This window comes from Emydura macquarii, unplaced genomic scaffold, assembly GCF_026122565.2.
Source record: "Emydura macquarii macquarii isolate MOO-44397 ecotype Brisbane River unplaced genomic scaffold, CSIRO-AGI_Emac_v2 contig_306, whole genome shotgun sequence".
In the NCBI taxonomy this organism is placed as follows: domain Eukaryota; kingdom Metazoa; phylum Chordata; order Testudines; family Chelidae; genus Emydura; species Emydura macquarii.
The window spans coordinates 7,823,610-7,845,357 of record NW_027130443.1 but is presented as its reverse complement, the minus strand read 5'-3'; the positions used below and the strand labels follow the sequence as shown (position 1 = coordinate 7,845,357).

Below are 21,748 nucleotides of genomic sequence, written 5' to 3'. Positions count from 1 at the left end.
TATACCTAGTGAGAGACAGTTTCCGCCCCCAAAGAGTTGATAGTCTAAATAGACAAGACAAAGGGTGGGAGGGGAAACTGAGGCACTGAGCAGTGAAGTGACTTATTTAAGGTCACCTAGCAGCTCAGTGGCTGGGCCAAGAGGAGACCCCTTCCCCGTCCTCCACTCTAGCCACTAAAGGGAAACTATTAGTAATAGTCCAATTGTGCTTTGGGCATCTCCAGCACTTCCCAGTTGTCTCTCTCCAGGCACTTTACAAATATTGTCACTGCTGTTGTACCCATGGGGAAACCGAGGCACAGGGAGGCGAAGGGACTTGCCCAAGGCGGCCCCGGGAAGCGTGTGGCAGAGAGGGGAACAGAGCCCACCTTTCTGATTATCCCACCACGCCTCTGCAGATGGGCCCGGGGTTGCCTGTTTTTCCCAGCCAGAGGGATGGTGCTAGCTAGCCGAGCACAAACCAAACTCCTTCCACGGGTGAGCACGTGCGTGTTTCTGCGGGAACACAGCTGGGCACAGCTCCCTTCTCCCCAGGCTGCGCTGGGTTAGATAACACGGGGCGCAGCCGTGCAGGGAGGGAGTGGAATGGAGCAGCGCCCCTCTCCAGGCTGGGGGCGGGGGGGGGGGGAGTATCTCCGTGGGAGCCGATGCAGGAGCCGCGAAGGGGGACGTGGCAGGAGGGTGTCCTGCCTTCCCAGCCGGGACTTGCAGAGCCTGTTTCAGGGCATGTGTCAGTCGGCCGCCCTGGCGCGGCGGCTCGCAGCCCGGGGAGGGCGAGGGGAGGCTGCACTGCACCTTTAAGAGAAGGGAGGACCCCTTTGCCCTTAGAGAAACCAGGAAGGGAGTTCAGCATCATACGGGGCTTTGCATATACAGTTACAGTAGGGGCAGTAACACCAGAGAGCGAGGGAGAGCTGGCCGGGAACTGACTCCAAACTCCGGGCTGACCCCCCTCCCCTCCCCGACCCCCCAGCCCCGCCACCCCCAGGACCAGCAAGGTAAGAGTCGGGCTCTCTCGGGGTGATGGGGGCGGAGGAGGGGGGACATGCCCGTTTGCGTGGGGAGGGGAGGTGCTGAATCAAGGGGACATTTCACGCCCCCCCCCCCAACAGGGAGGGCTGCCTCGGCAGGAGGAAAGTGCTCCCCCACCGCTCCCCTTGGCTTGTGCTTTACTTTATCCCCTCCCCCAACTTTATAAGCCTCATGATTTTTTTTTAAATGGGGGGGGGGGGAAGGGGGTGTCTAAGAACGTAGAGCAGCTGAGGAAGGAGGGGGTTGCGAAGAGAGGGGGCAGAGTGTGAAGAGCGCGTGTGTTGGGGGGGGGGTGTCATTTTCTGCTCCATGTTCTGCCTGTTTTTAATCTGCCTGCCTGTCTCTTTGCATTTGGCAGTTGCAAGGCTGGTGCATGGTGCTGGGGTTGCAATAAGGTGGTGGTGGGGGGAGCTGGGGTGGGGTGGCAATAAGGTGGGGGGCAGTTTGGGGGGGTCGCAAATAACTTTGCGGCCATGCAGTTAATGCAGTTCCCCCCCCTCCTCTATTCTCTGCTGCGTGCATACGTTGTACTTGGCTGGGCTGGAGCTTCCTGGGGGGGGGAGTTTTTTGAGGCGGGGGCTTGCAAAAAAAAATGGGGGGGAGACTCGCACGGAGGGGGTGGGAAAAGGAGGCTCATGGGAGTTGTAGTTTCCCCGCCCCGCTCTGCCTTGCAGGTGCAATGGGACGGTGGACTACAACTCCCAGGTTGCCCCGCGCAAGGCCGGGCGCCGCCGAGCCAACCCTCGTCGGGAGGTGTGTTGATGGGCGGCAGGCCCAGCCAATGGGAAGAGGGCCTCCGCCCCGCCTTCCCTCCCGGCTCCGCCTGACCAATGGCGGACCGAGGGAGCTGCGAGAGTGGGGGGCGGGCGGACGGGATGCGGAGGCGCCGTCGAGAGTCGTTCGGCCAGCGGGGCAGCGCCCTGCCTCCCTCCCCTCCCCGCCCTGCCACTTCCGGGCCGCTCCCTCTTCGCGCTGCCCCCTCGCCGCCCCCTCCCCCCCCCATGGGCCGCCCAGCCCGGGGGAGAGGCGGGGTCCCCGGCCCCCGCGCTCAGGAAAGGCCGCGGATGCGGGGCCTAGTGTAGGCCCAGGCCTGGGTGGTGTCCGCAGCGCAGGGCTCAGGCCTGGCCTCCTGCCCCCCCCCCCCACCCTCCCCCACCCCCAGCTCAGGCCTCCATTGGTCGCTGGCAGCCCGGGGAGGGGTGGGGTGTGGCGCGCAGCCAGGCTCCCTCTGGGCCCCGCTGGGAGGGAAGGGGCCGGCTCGCGGTGGGGCCTGGCGCCCTGCTGAGGGGGGGGTGGGGCCAGGCCTCTGCGCTCAGCCGAGGGTAGGGAGCTGGGTGGGGTCCTGGCGAGGCTGGGGTCGGTCCAAAGAGACAAGGTCGCCCCTGAGGGAGGGTGGCCGGCTCTCCCCTCCCTTGGCAGCCAGAGAGCAGGCGGGGGAGAGGGGGGCAGCTCCCAGTCTGCCTTGTCTCCCCCCCCCGCCTCACGCACCCGGACAATGGCACCCGGCTGCAGGAAGCAACTTGCAGCTGGATAATCCACCCCTGGCCTGTTGGGGCCCTGGGGGGGGGGGGGATCCTGAGGCTGGCTATGCACAGAGGGAAGCCAGTGCATGGCGCGGGTGGGAGAAACCTCTCCGCCAGCCCCACTGGAGCTGTAGAGCCGGGAAGTGTCTGTCAGCAGGCAAGTTGCTGCAGAGGCTGGAATGTGGAGACCAAGCCAGGGTTGGAAAGGGGCAGCAGCATCACTAGCTCAGGCTAGTAGGACTGAGGGACGTCTCTACCTCTGCCAGTGTTTTGGGACTGCCTTGACTTCTCTGGCCCTCCTTCCCCTCTGTAACCACCGCTGATCCTTGAATTGGGGATCGTCGGGCCATAAATCAAGCCCATGCTTTCGGCCCCGGGAAAGCTCTCCCACAGAGGCTGGGAAATAGATCTGAAGGTCATTGCACACTTCCCGTCGTGAACCACAGCTCTTGCGGGGCTGATACGTTAGATGACAGGTGGGTGAGTTGTGGTGACCGTGGTTTGGAGCTAGAGGCTGGTTTCTAGCTAGCTGGGGAAAGGAAGTTCTGTTCTCTATAGGTAAAGGGTTATACCAAGACCATGGAAAATGTTAAATGTGGATTATTGAACCTGCACAAAGCTTACAGTTCACAAGGTGTCATACCTTTCTGTCATTCTTGTCAGGGACCTTTATGCTCCCAAAGTTTATGCATTAGCTATTGCTTGGTCTAATAAAAGGCATAACACTGGGAACTAGTATGGCTAATTGAATCTACTTACTCCAGCATTTTTAGCAGACTTCCCAGTGGTTCCCTGGAGGGTCCATTATTTCCAAAGCAGCAGCAGCCTGGACAGCGAATGGTCCTGACTCCCTGTAATGGCCCCTTGGCAGGATTTACAGCTGGTCGCTGAGTTACATTAACAAGATTACCCATCCGCCTACCCCACTGCTGATTTTCTGCTATTAAATGTATTATTTATGTAGTGCCCAGTGTATTAGGCACGTTATGGATAAATTGTTAGAGAAGATCCCTGCCTTAAAAAGTTTACAGTCTAAGCAGGTGGAAGCATGGCACTGAATGAGCAAGAAGTGGTTAATTCCATTATTTTTGTTAATGCTTGGTTGAGGAGAAGATGTGATAGAGAATTTCAGCTGGTCATGGATTGAAGGAGCAAACTGTGGCCTTTTATGATGGTTGATTTGGAGAAAGCGGCAAATTTAAGAATTCCAGCAGTTTGCATATGGATGTTGTTTTTAAACTTTTTCTTAAGTCTATGAATGGGTTATTGGAGAGAAGCCATTCCTGTTTAATATTAATTCTGGCCTTTGTTCAGGCTTCTTCTGGGAAAAGAGCGAGTGAAACGGTACAGCCCAAATGTGGATGAGATGGTGGGATTTTTCCACCAAGCCTTAATTGTGCATAGGGAGAGTGTTGCAGTGCTGGAGTTCTAATAAATTAGCTGGTGGATAAAAGTAGTTCTGTGCTTTATGCTGATCTGTGGATCTTCATGTGGCCTTTCTTTAGCTCAGAAATGCACCCTGTTGTATTGTGGTACTGGGACCTGCCAATACTTAGTCGTATCCAATATTTACTCAAATAAGGGCATGTTTTTCAAGGGTGCTGAGTACTGGAAGATCCCGTTGATTTTGGTTGAAGTTGGGACTGCTTATAACCTCTGAATGTCAGTCCCATTGTGCTTTCAAACTCCAGGACTATATTTGTATGAATGTGAATTTAAGATTGAAAGGCTTTTTGTTTTTTTATGGCTGCTGTTTTGCAACTATGAGTAACAGGATTTTGTCAATGACCCCAAAGCTCGTTAACACTTTAGAAAGTCTAAAGTTAAGGCCCCAACTCCCACTGATTTCAATGGAAGTTAGGATCCTAAATATTTTTGAAGATCTGGGCCTCCAATCTTACCATTGAACTGTTAACCATTTCGGTAAACAAGTGCTAATTTATTTGGGGGCTGAAATACCAATTTTAGAGCCCAGTGTAGAATTGAACATCCTAACATAAGAGCACGTGTTTGAAAGTTAGGCCTATGAAATTGCATCCCCAAATGTGAAAATCAAGTCCAAACATTTGAGACGTGCAGTTGAATCTTGATGAAAAGTGACAATCTTAACGTGCTGCGTTTATTGAATGCAAAGTGTTCTGTCACAGACAGTTAGACTTCCACTTACATTGCTAATCAAAACAATAAACAGTCATCCTCAACTTTGGAGAGACCAGCATGTCTTTGTAATTAAAAGCCTTTTGATGAGCAATATTTGAGACAGAGCAAATTAGCATCTCGGATGGTGAGAAGTATTTGTGCCAAATCCCATGACCCTTTGATCCGAAATGGGATTTTTTTTCTATTCAGAACTCTCTTCTGATTGGTCACATCACCAGCCAGTCAGTAGTGTGTCCTTGCCTTCAACACTCGAGTTTGGAGTGTCCCGCTAATCCTGGAATAGCTCCAGTAAAATGTCAGAACAGGAGTAAATGAGGTCAGAGGGGCAATGGGATCCCATACAAATACCTGAGACAATTGTTTTGTTTCTCCTCATACTCCCATACAGTATCTTCTTCATGCTGCGCGTAGTCTTGCATTCCCAATTGCCAGAAGCCCAAATGTTGCAGCTGGATTCTGTAGAAAGGACTGGATAACTTTGCTGCTAATGTTTTTAGTTGTCCAGGTGGCAATAATCGGCTCTTGTGGAGCCGGCCATAGGGTGGTGGCTTGTGGAGTCAAAGAGGAATTCTCCCCCAAGACCCATCCCCAGAGACTTGGTGCATTAAGGGATTTTTCACTTTCCTCTGAAGCATTAGGCTTTGGCCACTGTTATAGTTGGGAGACAGGACCATAAGTGGGTTCTGCTCTGATACGATAGGGAGTGGCATACTGTACTAAAGGGACTGCTTTGGCATGGCTTTGGGTGATAGACAAGACTAAATTAGAGGAGCCAGTGGTCTGCTCTGGTATGGCGGATTGGGAAATGGACTCGTCCTGTGCTGTAGCATGGCTGCAGGTGGCAGACAGGACTAGGGGGGCTACTGCTCTGTGCCAAGATAGTAAATCCTCATTCCCCAATGAGAGCATTTGCTGGGGATGTGTAGCACTTCAATTACTTTTTTTTTCTTTCCATCCCTACTGTTCTTTAAAGCCCATCAGAGTCGTGGTCTGAGATTCCACAAAATCATACCTTGGTCTCTGGAAGGTATGTAACACTTCTTTCACAGCAGATCATGCATGTGAAGCAGTGCCACACAATGTATTTTAACACAATTTACTGTTCTGATTACTCAGATTCCTGATTCACATACCCAGCTATTCCCCACTGGTAAAACTGGAAACCAGGAAGTAGACAATTTTTTCTCCCTTCCTGTTTCTGAATGCCTATCCAATACAGTGCACTGCAAGTGACTGCAGCTTGGGCTTGTAACTACAGGTAGCTGTTCTCTCCTTACTCAAACTGTCCTGCCCCGACAGGTAGAGAGGACAGAAGGTGCTGTTCAACATTCCCTCCCTTTGTAGCTGTACAATGAAGTATTATCCTGGAGGGAAAAAAAGTAATGGCAGGACAGAGTTCCCAGGAATTTATTTTATGGCATGCTTACTCTGGGATTCATTTTTACATTTCAAGTAATGAGCAATAAGACAAGAACTATCTGTTTATCCACAAACTAGGCATTACATAAATGCTTGTCCTGCCTTGTGTGCTTTGCTTTGTCAGTAAACTTAAACCTTAGTCTTTTTATTTTTTCCTTCCTGGTATGGAAAAGATTATTAGCCTTTGAGGTGCCATTTGAGGCAATCAGAATAACGTTAGACCTTTGAACTATAAAGCCAGAAGGAGCAAGAAAGGAAATGTCATGTGTATTTGAGGGAGGGTTTTGCTCAGCGTGGAGGGGAGTAGAGGCTCAAAAGGGAAGCTGTAAAATGGTTGCAGTTTTACAGATGATCATTTGGGCCTCACAACCTGAGGGAAACTAGGTATCAAAGTACATACAAAGCTAGTCTTAAGACGAAATAGTAAATGTGCGTGAGATCGGGGGGGGGCGAGAAGTCATGGAAGGGTTGCATGAATTGAAGAGAGAATTTGATTTGCAGACAAAACAATAAGGGGTGCGACTGCAAAGAAGTGATTGGGGAGTGAAGGGGACTAGTCCTGAGGTGCCCAGTTCTGCATGTTTCCCAAGGTTGACACTCTGGGAGAAGCTCTGGTTGCACAGTGGGAGTCTGGCTTGAGTAAGGACTGCAGGATTTGTCCTCAAATGCCTGGTGTCTACTCATGCCCTGTCTTCCAATATGGTCTATGTCGGAAGCCTGCACCCTCGCACAGTCTTCAAGTCCAGATGGAAATTTATGGACTGACTCCCCTTCTCCCCCAGCCATATGCCAGAATCCCTCCATGGCCCCTTGCCAGGCGAAGCCAAAGATTCCTTCGTTTGTGGGTGAGCACTGGAACCTGTCTTATTTTTTTTTAATGTTGATTCTTCAGGCTGATTCTGAGACTTTATTTGGAGACGGGGTCCTGTGTTGCTCTTTGAAATTTCATTGGCTTTTTTTTTTTTTTTGTGTGTGTGTGTAGAGCTTTGTTGCCTTCAGGTTTACAGAGCCTTCAAGACATAAATTATACTTTCTTTTCCCAAATGTGCAACACTTCAACCCTGTCCTTAAAAGTAGACGCCCTCATTTAGTAACTAATTCAATTTCAGGTGGTTTTTCCCCCTTTCTTGCAAAAATGGGTAAGTTTGAAGTTTCCTAAGGAAGTGAAGTGCCCAGAGACCATAAGAGTTGGATACTTCGGGAAGTAAACCTCTCTTTGAAAATCCCACCCTAAATGTGGTTTTGTAGTAATGCATTCTGATCACTTTAAATATTCCTCTCTCAAAAATAAGCGATGCTCTTCAAATCACCACAGTCTGTTTGTTTCTTTAAGGCAATACCAGAGCAACTTAGAGGGAGAAGAAAGTCCATTGGACTGCGACAGGCATGCAGATAAATTTGCTTTTGGCCTTGAGAGTTTGATTCAGCAGTGAAAAAAGACCTTCCATTAAAGCATGTGTATGCGGGGAGAATACCGTTGATGTGTGATTGTTTGTTTGAATATTACAATATTGTACTATACAAGTAAACATAAGCAATACAAGTTCGGTACACACACAGGTCTTGACTGTGTTGCTACAAATATACATTTATCAAGACACATTCCTGTGAGATTAAATGTGGTCCCCGATGACACAAGAAAATTGGCACGGAGTTCTGGGTGGAGTACAGTTAAGACTAACCTTGCAACACAAGAGAAGTTTTAATTTGTCCTAGTTTTTAATACCAGCGATGAAAATGGCCGTGTATTGACTTAGCATAGAATCATCCCTGTGTGTCTCCTGTGTTTCCCTTCTATAGGTTAGCTGGCTGGACTGGGTTGTGTTTAGCAGTGTATAGGGCTTGCTACATCTGCTGAGTCGTAACTGAGTGATTGGGGAAGGGTTTCCTTGTCCTAATGTATGATGTGCCATACTGGATCAGACCATTGGTATCTAATCACTATCTTGCTTCTGAGGGTAACCAATATCTAATGCCTAAACAGACAGTGAACTGCCCCCAATATACTCTGCCAGTGGTGTATTGTCACACATGGGGACTTCCTGACCCTGCAGTAATCAGTATGTGCCCTGAAGCATGAGATTTGATTTTACCCCATGTTAGTTTGCAGGGCCACAGATGGTGGCTGTAATACCTAGTCCTTTAATCATCCAACTATAGTGTTTCTTTCAGTTTCCTGTGGCAAAACATTCTAACTATGTTGGCCTGGTCCTGAGCTGTGCTGTGCATTGCAGCTGCTCCTGAAATGTTCAGACCGTAGAGCGATATTGCTTCTTATTCTGAATTTACCTGCTGTCTTTGTCAGGTGTTCCCTTGGCCCTTGCCTTGTGGCACAGCCAGAAAAAGGGGTGGATCAGCTTTCATTTTACCCTCCACAATTGTAATTCTCACACTGATCCCTTCTATTTTTTTTTATTTGTATTATGGTAAAGCCTACCAGCCTGAGATAAGGGCTGGGTGCTGCACAGACATGCAGCAAGAGAGAGTCCTTGCCTCAAAGAACTCAGTCTGAATAGAGGAGGCATACAAAAAAAGGACAACAGAGGCACAGAGAAGTGAGATGACTTGTCCAGGGTCACACAACAGTCAGTGGCAGAGTTGGGAGTAGATCCCAAGTCTCCGAGGGTTGTGGTGGATTCTCCATCACTGACAATTTTTAAACCAAGATAAGATGTCTTTCTAAAAGGCTGCTCTAGGAATTATTCAGGGGAAGTTCTATGGCCTGTTTTATACAGGAGGTCAGGCTAGATGGTCACAGTGCTCCCTCTGGCCTTGCAATCTATGACTGTCTTGCTCATCTTCTCCGTCCATAAGCCTGAAGAAATTATCCCTTTTATGTCCTATAATGGCTTTCTCTATTGGGTCATCATGTGAAATGCATTTACGTTTTAACAGTGCCAGAAACTGAAGGGGAAAGTAATGAATCTCTTTCCTAGTGGGCTTCAATGTACCTAATAATCTCCTTGAGTACAATGAGGAATCCCAGTCCTTCAACGTCTCATTATATTCAAACAGAACCATTGACACTACAGCGTCAGTTCAATTTGGGTGGCAATTATCTGCCTGCTTCATCCCAGCCCTGTTCAGGGGGAGGTACCGATAGCTGGTTAGTCAGAGAGAGGGGGAGGAGAAGATAGGCATTCTTTCTTGCATAAGAGTCAGTGATTTGGGGGAGGGTGTGGCTGGCGGAGGGGTTGGATCTAATGCTTTGTACTTGATAGAGCCTTTGACCTGAGTATCTCAGAGCTTTGCAAGAAATGATGCGTCAGAACAGTTCTGTGAGGTATCTGAGTGGCGGGGTGCCTGTTTTATAGATGATGAGGTACAGAGGGATGAAGTGACTTAGGGATGTCTACACTGCAGTTAAACAGTGGCTGGCCTCTGTCAGCTGACTGGCACTTGTCTTGCGGGGCGGTAAAATTGTGGTGTATATATTTGAGCTTGGGCTGGAGCCTGAACTCTGGGACCCCTGAGTCCAAACGTCTATGCTACAATTGTACAGACCCACGGCCCCGCAAGCCCGAGTCAACCCCTGTGGGCCAGCCGCAGGTGTTTAATAGCAGTGTAGACATGCCCTGTGTGGCAGAGCTTGGGAGTAGGACATGGAAGTCCTGACTCCCAATTCTTGGCTTTAACCACTCCATTGCACTGCCTCTCCAGCACAAACAACTGGTCAAGGTGTCAGAGAGTTGGGTGGTAAATTATGTCTATTCAGATGGGTCTTTTCTAAATCCTTCAGCTGTTTTCATCCTTGACAGAGCAATGAAAGGAAAAAAAATCTGAATGCTAAAATGGTTGCAAACAGGCTGGGTTGTAAATTTCAAATCAGCCTCTGGTGTTACCTTCTCTCTGCTCTCCATAACTTACCTGGCTGATGGGGCATTGCTGAATGGCCTCCTAATCCCAGCTGTTTCCAGGAGTTCCAGGGTACTGGGTGATGTTTGATATTTACCTAATGCTCGGGATTCTTTTGGTGGTGTTTTTTCCCCAGTGCTCAGAATTGGATGAGAGCTGTTGGCATCATGAGTTTGAGATCTAAACCAAAAGAACTCAAAGGTCAGAACGACAGACTGTGGAGTTTTTTGTGTGCCGATTTTAGATACAAATGTCCCATACCAGTTCAGATTCTGTGCCAAATATATCAGCCCTAGGCCGGCTTCTCTGAAGGCACACACAGGATGCAGCCGTTTCTGATCTAGGAAATGGCTGACAATTTAAGGAGGTTTTTCCTTGTTGCACTGGCTGTCTAGATTTGCCCCTTTTTTGGTGAGTGCTTGGATAGGAGAGCTCTTCACTTGGCATCATTGGGTACTGTGCTGTTGGAGGTGCAGTATTTTTTCGTGTGAAGTAAAACCGAGGTTCTTTATCACTTGTGGTTAAAGTTCCCACGAGGCTTGTTTAAGAGCAATGGGCATTAATTCCACTATCTTGTCCAAACTTCAGATTGAGTAATTACCATATATTCTTCCTACCTAAATTCCCCTGGCAGTGTTAATGAGATGTGGGGGGAGTCGTCTTCTTTTTGTAAACTGTTGTATGCTGCGTACGTCCCACTCCATAGGTGGATGCATTTCTAGAGCACTGTGCGGTTACAAGTTTGTATCCACATCCAATGTGCAGTCCACAAAAATGATCCACGGATATCTGCAGATTTGTAGGGCTTTAGATGTAAAATTTGGATCTGTATCCATCCACAAAAATGGTCTGCAGATATAAAGCAGATATTTGCGAAATTGCAGGGCTCTGTGCATTTCAGTGGTGAATATGGTAGTTCCTGTATGCTAAGTATATGGCTTGTAAAGAACTGTGGGGGCAAGAAGGGACCCTATAAATACAAATGGGGAGCAAGCAAAACTCTTTGTAGTTACAGGCTGGAAAACTGGCAGTAGAAAAATCTAAAATATTTCTTTTTTGCTTTTACCTTTAAGCAGGTACGTGGTATAAAAAGCAAAGTCATAACATTGGGATCTAGCATCCCTATACGTCTTGCTTCTTCCTCTATCCTGATGTGCTTTTCAGCGTAACAGTAAGTCTCCCTGGCAGGTCAAACCTGGGTCTAGCAGGGTAATGGGGGCAGGTTATGTGATGTGCCCTAGGACAAGTGTAGTTCATCAATGTCAAACAAATCATTAGGTCTGTTTTTGCCTTAACCTAGGTACCCTGGTGCCTTCTCCAGCATCTCATCCATTTCAGTCTTAGTCTATAGTTAACAAATCTGGGGTTTCTGGTCCTAGAGCCACAGTCCCATAGATCCAACCATGGCAGTGGTTTGTAAGGAAAACACAAGAAAACACAAAACGCACCTTTTTGGGACCAAAAATAGCATGTGTACCATTTTGCCTTTAGATTCACAAGTCAGTCTGGTGGGTGACTGAAAGGCATTACCTATGATGTCTGTTCAGCGGCTGACTTGAGATGCCCAGAGTGGTCAGTTTTGATTCCTAGTAGAGAAGCGTTTGTGTCACAAAAGCCACTGCCACACTTGGCACTAATTGGGCCCCCATATTCATGACCTCAGCGGAGGTACCAAGGCCCACCTTTCCTAGAGGTACTTCCTCCAGAACAGGGTTGGGTGGGCATTGTGGGTAAAATGTAAAAAGGGAGTAAAAATGTAATCTGGAGAACGTGGCATGGGGAATCAGGAGACGTGTTCTGTTCCTGGCTCACTGACCTTGGACATGTGGCTTACCCTCTCTGTGTCTGTTACCCCAGCTGGGAAATGAAAATGACGACATATACCCACCATTGAGATGGATGGATGTAAAAGTTCTCTCATTGCTGAGGATGTACCATTTATCTGTTAAATACAGAGCATTTCATCCTCCTACACTGTCAGTCCAGTACTTTTCACCAGCTCTAAATTGCCTTTTAATATTCTAAACCTTGTCATTTGTTTCCACTGACATCCAGGATCTTCATCTCAAGAACATGCTTCTGTTTTGCAGGTCCACATAATTCAGATACTTTGATGGCACTAAACTGCTGAAGCACATTCCGTTTAGGAAGCAGTTACATTTTAATAGAGACATGGAGGCATGGCAGAGGTGAAACAGTGGCTTCTACCAAGTAGGCAAACACCCTACTTTAGGATTGCTTCATTTCCTCCTGACTGCCATCTTCCTCTCTGCTGTGCTGAGGCCTCTGCAGCGTTTAGGGAGGGTCCTGGGCAGAAAGAGACCTGCTCAGGCTTGCCCTGTAATGCTGCAGAAACTGGTGTCAGTGGAGATGGCTCAGGCTCCAAATGGACTGAGTTGTGTTTTTCCCGAGGGATCCAGGGCTGCAGACACGTACATGTAGTGGGAAGGGGGAACTAGGACGACTGTTCCCTACATATAAATCGAAGAGACAAGGACTTGCGTTGTGTGACCTGTAATTGGGGTGAGCTATTCATAGGGTGGAAAATGGCCATTTCTCTAGCTGGTTGTGCGTGAGGGAGGCAATAATGTTTGGGCCTCAGGCAGCAAAACTGCTGACTTTTTTTTTAATAGCAGCCTTATTTTAATAATCCTCAGCACACAGCAGCACTCCTGGTAAATGGGTGCTGATGGTATCGTGTGGCTGTACCCTGAGCAATAGGACATAAGCAGTGGCCTTGCGTGCCTCCTTGTGTGTTGTGACATCTGGGGTCAAAGGGCAAGCACCTGCAGTTCGGCCATGCAGTTATTCCCATGAAGCCCTGCTCCCTGAAACCAAGTAACAGTGGTGTCCTACAGCTGTCACACCCTCTGGTCAAGGAGCCAGAGGATAGCCTTTCCTTTAGCCCTAAATTATTGTGTGATTTTGTTATTAAACAGCTGATGTGTTGCCAGAGCAGGTGGCATTTCAGCAGTGGAGAAGGAGCTCTGTACTGTATTTACAAAGTGCTTTGGGAATCTTCAGGTAAAAAGTGCTTTGCAAACATCCAGTACTTTTACTGGCTAATCACCCGGGACTTATACCTATAAAATATACCCATATGGTTCCGAGCCTTCATTTGCCAATCCAGATTTCTCCTTTCATCCAGCTAAACTTTAAATAACTGCAGGGTAGTAGGAGAAAAATTAAACCCAACTATGCCTTCAGGCAAACCTGATCATTACACCATGTGATGTCAACAGTTTTAACTTTGACCCTGACATGACATGGACAAGTCACTTGAATTCAAAACCTCCAATTTCAGGATTCCCATAAACTGCTGACTCCAATAACAATAATTTGGGATTTGTTTTAAAAAAAACCCCGCACAATTACAATTTGGTAGTTGTTTTTCTGCTTTTTTTTTTAAAAAAAAGAGTAACTTGTCTGCAAGTCCTGAAAGGAGAGTGAGTGATGATTATATTTTTGAAAATCCTCTTAATGTAAGAGAGCAGCATCAAGTTAAAGTCACCTTTCTGCGTGAAAATAACTTACCGATTGTTATAAGTAACAGCGAAGCTTATTGAAATAGGAAGAGATTGGAGTAGAAGTGGAGTATTTCTCTTCCACTTTGTACATTTCACACCACTTTGTCTATTGTCAGTTTAACTGTTTCCCCAGCTGAGTTTGGCCCTGTCTACATTAAGGACAGTTTTGCTGGGATAGCTATGCTGGCAAAACCCTAGTGTGAATGCAGTTATATGGGTATAAAAATGCTTGTACCAGTATAGCATATGCTTGTTTGTGTTATGCAGCATAAGCTCTACTGGTATAAACACAGTTATACCAAAATAACTGTGTCTGCACTAAGCCTTTTACCAGCATAGCTATGTTGGTTTAAAAAAACAAAACACACACCCCTAACTACTATGTCAGTAAAATTTTTGAGTGTAGCCCAGGCCTCAGTTAGTTTCCAGTGTTGTAAGAATCTTTGAGGGAAGGCGTATTGTGTGACGCTTTTTTTCAAATTGACTAGATTTAGAGTTGCCGCTGTCCTTTCCACAGTTGCTACGAATTATGCACGTGGATATAATTTCATAGAATCATAGAAGATTACGATTGGAAGGGACCTCAGGAACCTCTGAAATGCAGCCACCTCCGTGGTGAAATGTAGCATCTTTATAACAGCACATAGCAGCGCACTCTCGGACAGCGAACGTAGAATGTTGTATTCAATGGGAGGAAAAAACTGCACGGAAGGTTTAGGTCAGTAGTGTAAATTTCTGCTCTGTGGTCCATTCAGTCCTTAGCTTGGTAGTTGTGCTGGTGGCTTTTGTGCCCTGCACACCTGTCCATTGGACACCACATGGAAACCCATCAAACTCATTTCATACAAGCCACTGAAGAGCCATTGCACCGTGATGCCTTTCAGTTGCTACTGACATGGGATGCTTTTGAACCTGTAAAGGTGAAAGTCTTCCTATCCCATTACTAATCCCCTGAGCTATTCAATCCTGTGCATGCTTTAATAACCTTGCCGTTCAGAGTCCCTGAAAAGGGAACAGGGTGTGTGATTTTTGCCAGCTGTTCAAAAGGACTTAGCAAGAAGTATGCAAGGTAACAAGCCTTCATGCTGTTGGCAGATGTTTTATGACCATCCCTCCCATGAGACTCTTGAGTGAACTGCTTCTGTAACTGAGGATGTGTATATTTTTTTAAACCCCTTTACATTCTCCGCTGCTGTAAATTTGAACCACAGATCAACACAAAAGGCATTTTGTCCGAATAGAATAAGTTGTGAAGTGAAGCACTTTCCATGCCAAGGCTGGAAAGTCTCATGACCCAGCTGCCATTCCCACACCATGCTGTCAATTGTCCTGGCTCCCAAGTTGGGTGGTATTAACCCTTGCCTGGACATTTGCCTTGTGCCCCAGCAATTGCTGGGCATGAGTTTCATGGCTGAGGAGGCCCAGCTGTGTGGGTGATGCAGGCCATGATGAACATTATCATCCAAAGCTTCTAAATGCTTCACACAGCTCAAATTCTCTCTAAAAGGGTGGGGGAGAGGGAGGCACCTCCCTCAAGCACCTGATCTGGGGAAATCTGTCTCTAAATTTCATTTTTAGGACCAGGCAAAAAAACCCAGTTGCTCAGCAGGATAGTGGTCTGTCTTGCACTTTTGTCACTTTCTCAAACACAGAATTCTGCCCATAGTCACCCTCTTGTGATCCCCCCGGAGTCAGAAGGATTGCATGATGTAAATGAGGCCAGTTCTCTCTATTTAGATACTTATAAGCCATCATCTCTGTGTATGTGAACACCTTGCCATGACTAATAAACGTATCCTTGCAAGCAGCCTGTGAGGAAGGGCAGGATTACGTACTCCCATTTTATAGATGGTGGGAAACGAGTGACTTGCCCAAGGTCACCCAGGGAGTCTGTGGCAGAGCCAAGAATTGAACCCCCATCTTCTGAGTCCCCAGCCAGTTCCTTAACCACAAAACCACCTTTGTTCCATTGTCACTGAATTTTATCTCAAAAACCCATGAGCCCCAGAATCTAGGTCAAATTTTGTGCTTAGTTTTAACCCGTGTAACTATATTTCATCCTTGCAGCTGGGGTCAATTCCTTCCAGCCCAGGAATGTTTTGAACCCTGTAAAACATCCACCTTTTTATATACCATGAGACACCACAACCTGGCTGATCCGTGTGAGTAGCTACTCTCCAATATACATGCTTAAGGGCCTGCTCCAGCAGCTCCCATATTCAATGGAAGGACATCCAATGACTTCCTTGCACACTGCTTCTCTCTGGGATTTTAAAGCTGGTTCCTGCCTTGCGGTTGTTAAAACCAATAAGAGTTTTGTTGGGACGGAGTCCTCTGAGCCAACATCTGCTGTGGTGTGTGCACTCAAATGCCAAAAACTTCCGTCCACAGCCGGTTTTATTTTGTCCCTGATGGACCCATGTGGGTGTTACTCATGACCTCAGGGCTAAGCTTGAGCTGTTCTTTGGGCTATTTGAATGAGCAAAAAAGGTGGCAGGATTTTTTTAAACTGGAAAGTGTAGCAAAATCCCCTCTTCCTCTTGGGCTGAGATCATGCATGGAAAGTTTCAACCTGAAAGTGCTGCTGGGAAAGTTACGAACTAGTGAAAAGTAGGCATGTGCGTGTCTGTAATGAAGACTTCTTTTGCAACCTTAGCTACTGGGACTGGTTGCTGCCTACCACTGTTATAACTTAGCACTATCAATTGCTTCCTTGTGTAGTTAGTTTTGTTTCTGACTCTGCCACCGAGTCATTGTTTCATGTTGCACAGGTCACATCCCTTCTCTGTGCCTTAGTTCTCACATCTGTAGAATGGATGCTGTTTCTTACCTGTGTGTGTTGGCTATTTTGAGAGCTATACGTGAAAGATGCTATTTGCAAAGGTGTTATGATTGTTTGTATTATCATAGCACCGACAGGCTCTAGCTGAGAAGGGAGCTCTGTTGTGTCAGGTGCTGTACATACTTAGTGAGAGACAACTTCTGCCCCAAAGAGCTTACAGACTTAACAGAGAAGATAGACAAAGGGAGGGAGAAAGGAATCGTTCCTATCCCCATTTTACAGATGGGAAACTGAGGCCTGTGGAGATGAAGTGACTTGCTCAAGGTTGCCCAGGGAGTCTGTGGCAGAGGTTGGAATTGAATGTGGACCTCCTGTTTCCCAGCCTAGTGCCTTAGCCACAAGACCGAAATGCTGCCATACTCCTGGCTGGTAGATCACTTAAGAAAGTAGAAACTTTCTGAATATTCAGGAGAGGATTGTCTGACTTGTCTGGCTTTTAGCCTTTGATGAGAATGCAATTAAAGTCTAGCTGGCCTGCTAGAGCTTGTTAATAATGTTACAAATAGGCCTTTCGCTTGGAGAATAACGTGTGAGATTGGTGCACCGGGTGAACATGGCCGTTGTGCAGAGCCAGCCGGGCTGTCAGCGCTTCCTGAACGTTTCAGGAGCAGCTTTGTCCTGTGGTTCTTCCCTTTCGTGCCACTCAGTGTTGTTATGGGAGCACTGCTGCTGAACTGGCAGGGTGGGGCTGGTTGGGGAAAGGGGCGGGGCTGGCATAGGTACAGCCTTCGCTTTTATAGGGGCCTGTGTGAAATAAGCTGGGTGGGGACCCCGGCCAACTCCTGTCCCCTCCACTCAGTCTGCCAAGCTGGTGAAAGGCTGCTAGCGCACGCGTCAGGAGCACAGGCAGCGGCGGGGTGGGGGAGGGAAAGCTCTCCATCGAGACACCTTGCGTCTGTTCAGTGCGTGCGGGCAGAGAGGGAACGGGGTGGGACCAGGGCGCTCTGAGTGGCACTCCCTTGGCAACGTAGTTAATGAAACGGGGGGTCACTGCTCAGCAGGAGGAGGCTTGGAGTTACGAAGTTTACATTGGCCCCCTGGGGTAGGGTGAATGGTCCAGAGGGCAGCACGCCAGGCTGCGGACATGGTAGGCTTGGGTTCAGTTCCCGGTACTGACGAAAGCTTCCCGCGTGACGTCGGGCAAGTCCATTAATCCGTGCTGTGCCTCAGTTCCCCACCCGTCTCTGGGGCTGATGCCTGCCTGCCTCTGAGTGGGAAATCCAGCGATGGCCAGGAGGCGCTCCCAGAGGCCAGAGGAGTTCCCAACTGGAGCAGAGAGAGAGCCCAGGGGTGGCATGACTGAGCCTCCATCGCCCATGCGATCCTTGGCCCCTCTGCTCAGATTGGCTCAGGTGGTCTAGAAAATACGTTGTCCTGCCACAAGTACCAGGGACTGGACTAGATGACCTCTCGAGGTCCCTTCCAGCCCTACGATTCTGTGAGTGCCAACTGCTCTTCCAGGATCTGGGCCTAGGTCCCCATACTCGTTTCAGCTGGGTTACAGAGGGACGGCGCCCTTGGTTCTGCTGCATAAACCTCAGCTAGCTGCTTCTGCGACTCCGGGGTGGGGGCTGAGGGTGACGCCATGTAGTGATGGCAGGCAGCACAGGGGTGGGAGCGGGGGAGGCTCAGGGAACAACAGGGCCTGTCTGTATCTGGCGGCCTCGGTAATGAATCTCCTTTCTGTACGTGGAGCCCAGCTCCTGTCTCTTTTCTCCCACGAGGAGCCCTCCCAGTTCCACAAGCATTTAAATCCCTGCTGTCCTTGGATCTCTGACCTCGGCTCTGGGCCTTTGGTGGCAGATGGGGAAAGTCTCATTATTTCCCCGTTCCTACAGGCCAGGGCTCTGCCGTGCTGTGTCTGCCTGTGCCCTTCCCACAGGGCGGGACGTGTTGGTGCGTGTGTGCGCACCCTGAGCCAGGCATTGCGCCAGATGCCCGCGAAAGCTATCTGTCTCCTTCCCCGGCAAATTGTTTGTGGATTGTGCCATGGGTTGGGCTGTTTCTTTGTCGCGTTGCTTCTCAGATCTCGGTCGACGTAGCAGGGGGTCTCTCCGAAGGAGATGGCAAGGTAATTGGACGCTGTGTAACACGCAGGAGAACAAAGAAGGCTGTGACAGTAGAAATGTTCAGGGCAAAGAGGGCCTGTGTTAGAGGCTCAGGGCCGGTGTGGATGCATAGGGTGTCTGGGTGTGAAGGCTGCATGGGCGTCTTGCCTCACATAAAGGCCGACAGACCATAAATAAGACCCATGTTGACAGATTCTTTATACAGTAGCAATGAAGGTCTCTAGAACTGATCGTGCTTTCTCTTGTCTCTCCCCAGCTCTTTGTGTTGAAAATGGCTGGTGGCGTGGACGGCCCCATCGGGATCCCGTTCCCCGATCACAGCAGCGATATCCTCAGCAGCCTGAACGAGCAGAGGAACAACGGGCTGCTGTGCGATGTGGTCATCTTGGTGGACGGTCAGGAGTTCCCTACCCACCGCTCTGTCCTGGCTGCCTGCAGCCAATACTTCAAGAAGCTCTTCACCTCAGGGTTAGTGGTGGACCAGCAAAATGTATATGAAATAGACTTTGTGAGTGCAGATGCCCTGTCGGCTCTGCTCGAGTTCGCTTACACCGCGACCCTTACCATCAGCACTTCTAACGTCAACGAGATCCTCAACGCCTCCAAACTGCTGGAGATCCAGGCGGTAACGGATGTTTGCACGGATCTCCTAGACAGGAAGATTCTGGCCAAAAATGACCAGATGGATTTAGTAGATCAAATTGATCAAAGGAACCATCTCAGAGCAAAAGAGTACCTGGAGTTCTTCCAGAGCAACCCCATCAATGGCCACCAAGGCAACTTTCCGTGGACCAACCAAGATTTGAGAGACCTTCAGAGACTGAACTTCCAAGGCCAAGAGGAAGAGGAGGAGCCGGACTGCAACGGCATGGACTTCTACTCACAAACCCCCCAAAACGAAAGACCAAAGGTGAACGATGGTGACCCCGACAGCAACCATGCCATGTGGCTGGACAGAGAGGAAGAGGAGACTCCGGGAGCCTTATTCCCACCTTCCCAGAATGGACATTACAGTGGACACGGCTTGACGGCGCAAGGAGAAGAGGAGACCGCTCCGGGGGCTCAGCTGGACCAGCAGGAAGCCAGCAACTCCCCCAGCTTCATTCCTGGGGGGACGGAGGCTGAGGATGCTGAGGGTAGGGAGGTGGATGGCCTGGCCGCCAGTGCCCTGTTGCAGCAGATGATCAGTTCCGTGGGGAGGCAGCAGCTGGGCGAGGACGACCAAAAGGATGACGACGGGGTGATGGATTATTACTTGAAATACTTCAGCAGCTCTCACGAGAGCGACGTGTATCCGTCCTGGTCCCAGAAGGTTGAAAAGAAGATCAGGGCGAAAGCATTCCAGAAGTGCCCCATCTGTGACAAGGTGATCCAAGGGGCCGGCAAGCTGCCCCGCCACATCCGCACCCACACGGGCGAAAAACCCTACGAGTGCAACATCTGCAAAGTCCGATTCACCAGGTGAGGGGCAGAGGGGGGGCAGCAAGGGTGGAAGAGGGGTATTGCACAAGCCGGCTCGCTACTTATGGCATGGGTGATGGGCGTGGGGCGGATCAGCCTTGCACAATCGCACTTGCCTGCAATGAGTAATTTCCTTTTTGATGGGCAAGTGACAAGTGATTTTTGGGTGCTCGGCTTCAGGCACCTTAAAGGACCCTGACTTAGAAAGTGCTGAGCGACCCACCCCTCTGGAAATTGGAGCCACTCTACGATGCCAAATTCCCTGAATCTCTATAGTCACTGATGGAAATCTTGGCCAGGCCTGTGGTTTGCAGAGGGGGGCCCAATGGCATGAAAGCCAGTGGGGGCTGAACATCTAAGGGAGTTTGGGTTCCTTGGCAGTTTCCCACCCCATATTATTTCTGTCATCGGGTGAGTAGATTTCTTTGGCTAGTGGGCGCGGGCTGGTAAATGTAGGAGACCCTTTAGAAATGGCCTCATCTGAAACCTGAAACATCAAGACCCCCTCATAGGGTTGCATCAGGAGAACTGGAGGCAGAATTTGGCCTGTCCACAGCAAACTTTTTCCCTCTGCAAACTGCCATGAGCAGAACTGCTGCTGCCGCCACCTGGTTATTCTGGATCCGAGCGGAAGGGATCGGGATTGTCTCTCTTCTCTCCCCATCTTCCTTCCATTTAAAAAAAACAAACAAAACAAAACAACTTTTTGGGGCCCCATGGGGGCATGGTTGTTTGGTCACCATTTCTAATCAGGTCTGTCTGCTCTGCCCTCTGCCATGGGAGTGCCAAAGAAAGGGGATATTATTTGAGTTACTCCGGTTCACTTTAGTCCACATGTTACAAAGAGGCCTCCTCTTTTCAGTCTTCACGTCTGCGATTGCTGCAGGAGGTTGGGGCCGGGGGTTCCGCCCAGATCTCTCTGCACGGTGCCAAGAGATTGTGTGGGCTGGCTGACAGAGAAGCCAAACAGCCTAGCCCGCTGAGCCTGCTTTCTGCTTACGTAAATAGTCTCTGCAGCTTCATTTCCAGGGGCGATCCCCTCGCTGGAAGATGGCTGGGGGGAGGATCTAGCCAAGTAAACGCTGAGCTAATGGATCTGATTCTGATCTGCCCCCTGCCAGTGTAAATCAGAAGTGGAGCTATAGCCTAGTGGATGAGAGCATTAAGCAGGCAAGGTGAGAGGATGCGTCGCACCCAGTTTTCTGCTTGCCTAAGTCTCAGTCCTGAGTGCCCTTGAATTCCATTGAAATGGGAGTCTGAGGAGTGGGTGCTGAGCCCCTTGCAGGATTGGATCTGAGTCCAGCTGCAAGCAAAGGGAGCGGCACCTGTTGGAGTGCGAGCAGAATGGTGCATCTCGCTGCATTGTTCACTTCGCTTCCTCCTCCGGCCCGTTTGCCCGGAGAGCAGTGCACGGAAGCGGCGCGGTGACCCGCCCGGCAGTGCAGCGGAGGGAATTACGCTGTGAGAGTGAGAGCGCGCAGGCCCCACCGTTGATAGCTGTGGAATGCAGACAACGTGCTGGTTTGCTGAGGAAGGGTGCCAGCTGTGCCGCTCCTCCAGTCCTCTGTGCCAGCTGCAGCATGGAGCTGACCAAGCTTTGGCCCTGAACAGAGGAGGAGAGACACCTCCCGATCCTTCGAGTGCATCTGCCAGCAGGGAGAGGGCAGCGTGGTAGAATGCGGCGTGTCTGTGGCATGCATCGGTGCGGGTGTGCATGCAGCACATGGATTCATGAACGTGCGTTCCCACACGTGGGAGCTAACCTGCCTCCTCCTCACAGGTGCTGTTGAGAAGCCAGGGGATGTGTCTGTCTGCCAAGCACGTCCTTGTTGAAATGCAGACGGCCACCGTCTTGTTACT

At 49.3% G+C, this 21,748-nt stretch overlaps 1 protein-coding gene across 2 annotated transcripts in view; it reads left to right on the top strand.

Moving 5' to 3' along the window:
* Positions 1 to 900: 900 nt before the first annotated feature.
* ZBTB7A (zinc finger and BTB domain containing 7A) overlaps positions 901 to 21,748 on the top strand; it is a 30,841-nt gene continuing 9,993 nt past the window's right edge. The window contains exons 1-2 of one of the 2 annotated variants that reach the window (XM_067558163.1): positions 901 to 998; positions 18,684 to 19,888. In XM_067558163.1, the coding sequence (XP_067414264.1) occupies positions 18,699 to 19,888 (1,190 nt within the window). In that variant the 5' untranslated portion in view covers positions 901 to 998; positions 18,684 to 18,698. Of the gene's footprint in view, positions 999 to 2,441; positions 3,032 to 18,683; positions 19,889 to 21,748 lie in introns of those variants that run through there. The other variant, XM_067558156.1, reaches the window with a different exon arrangement.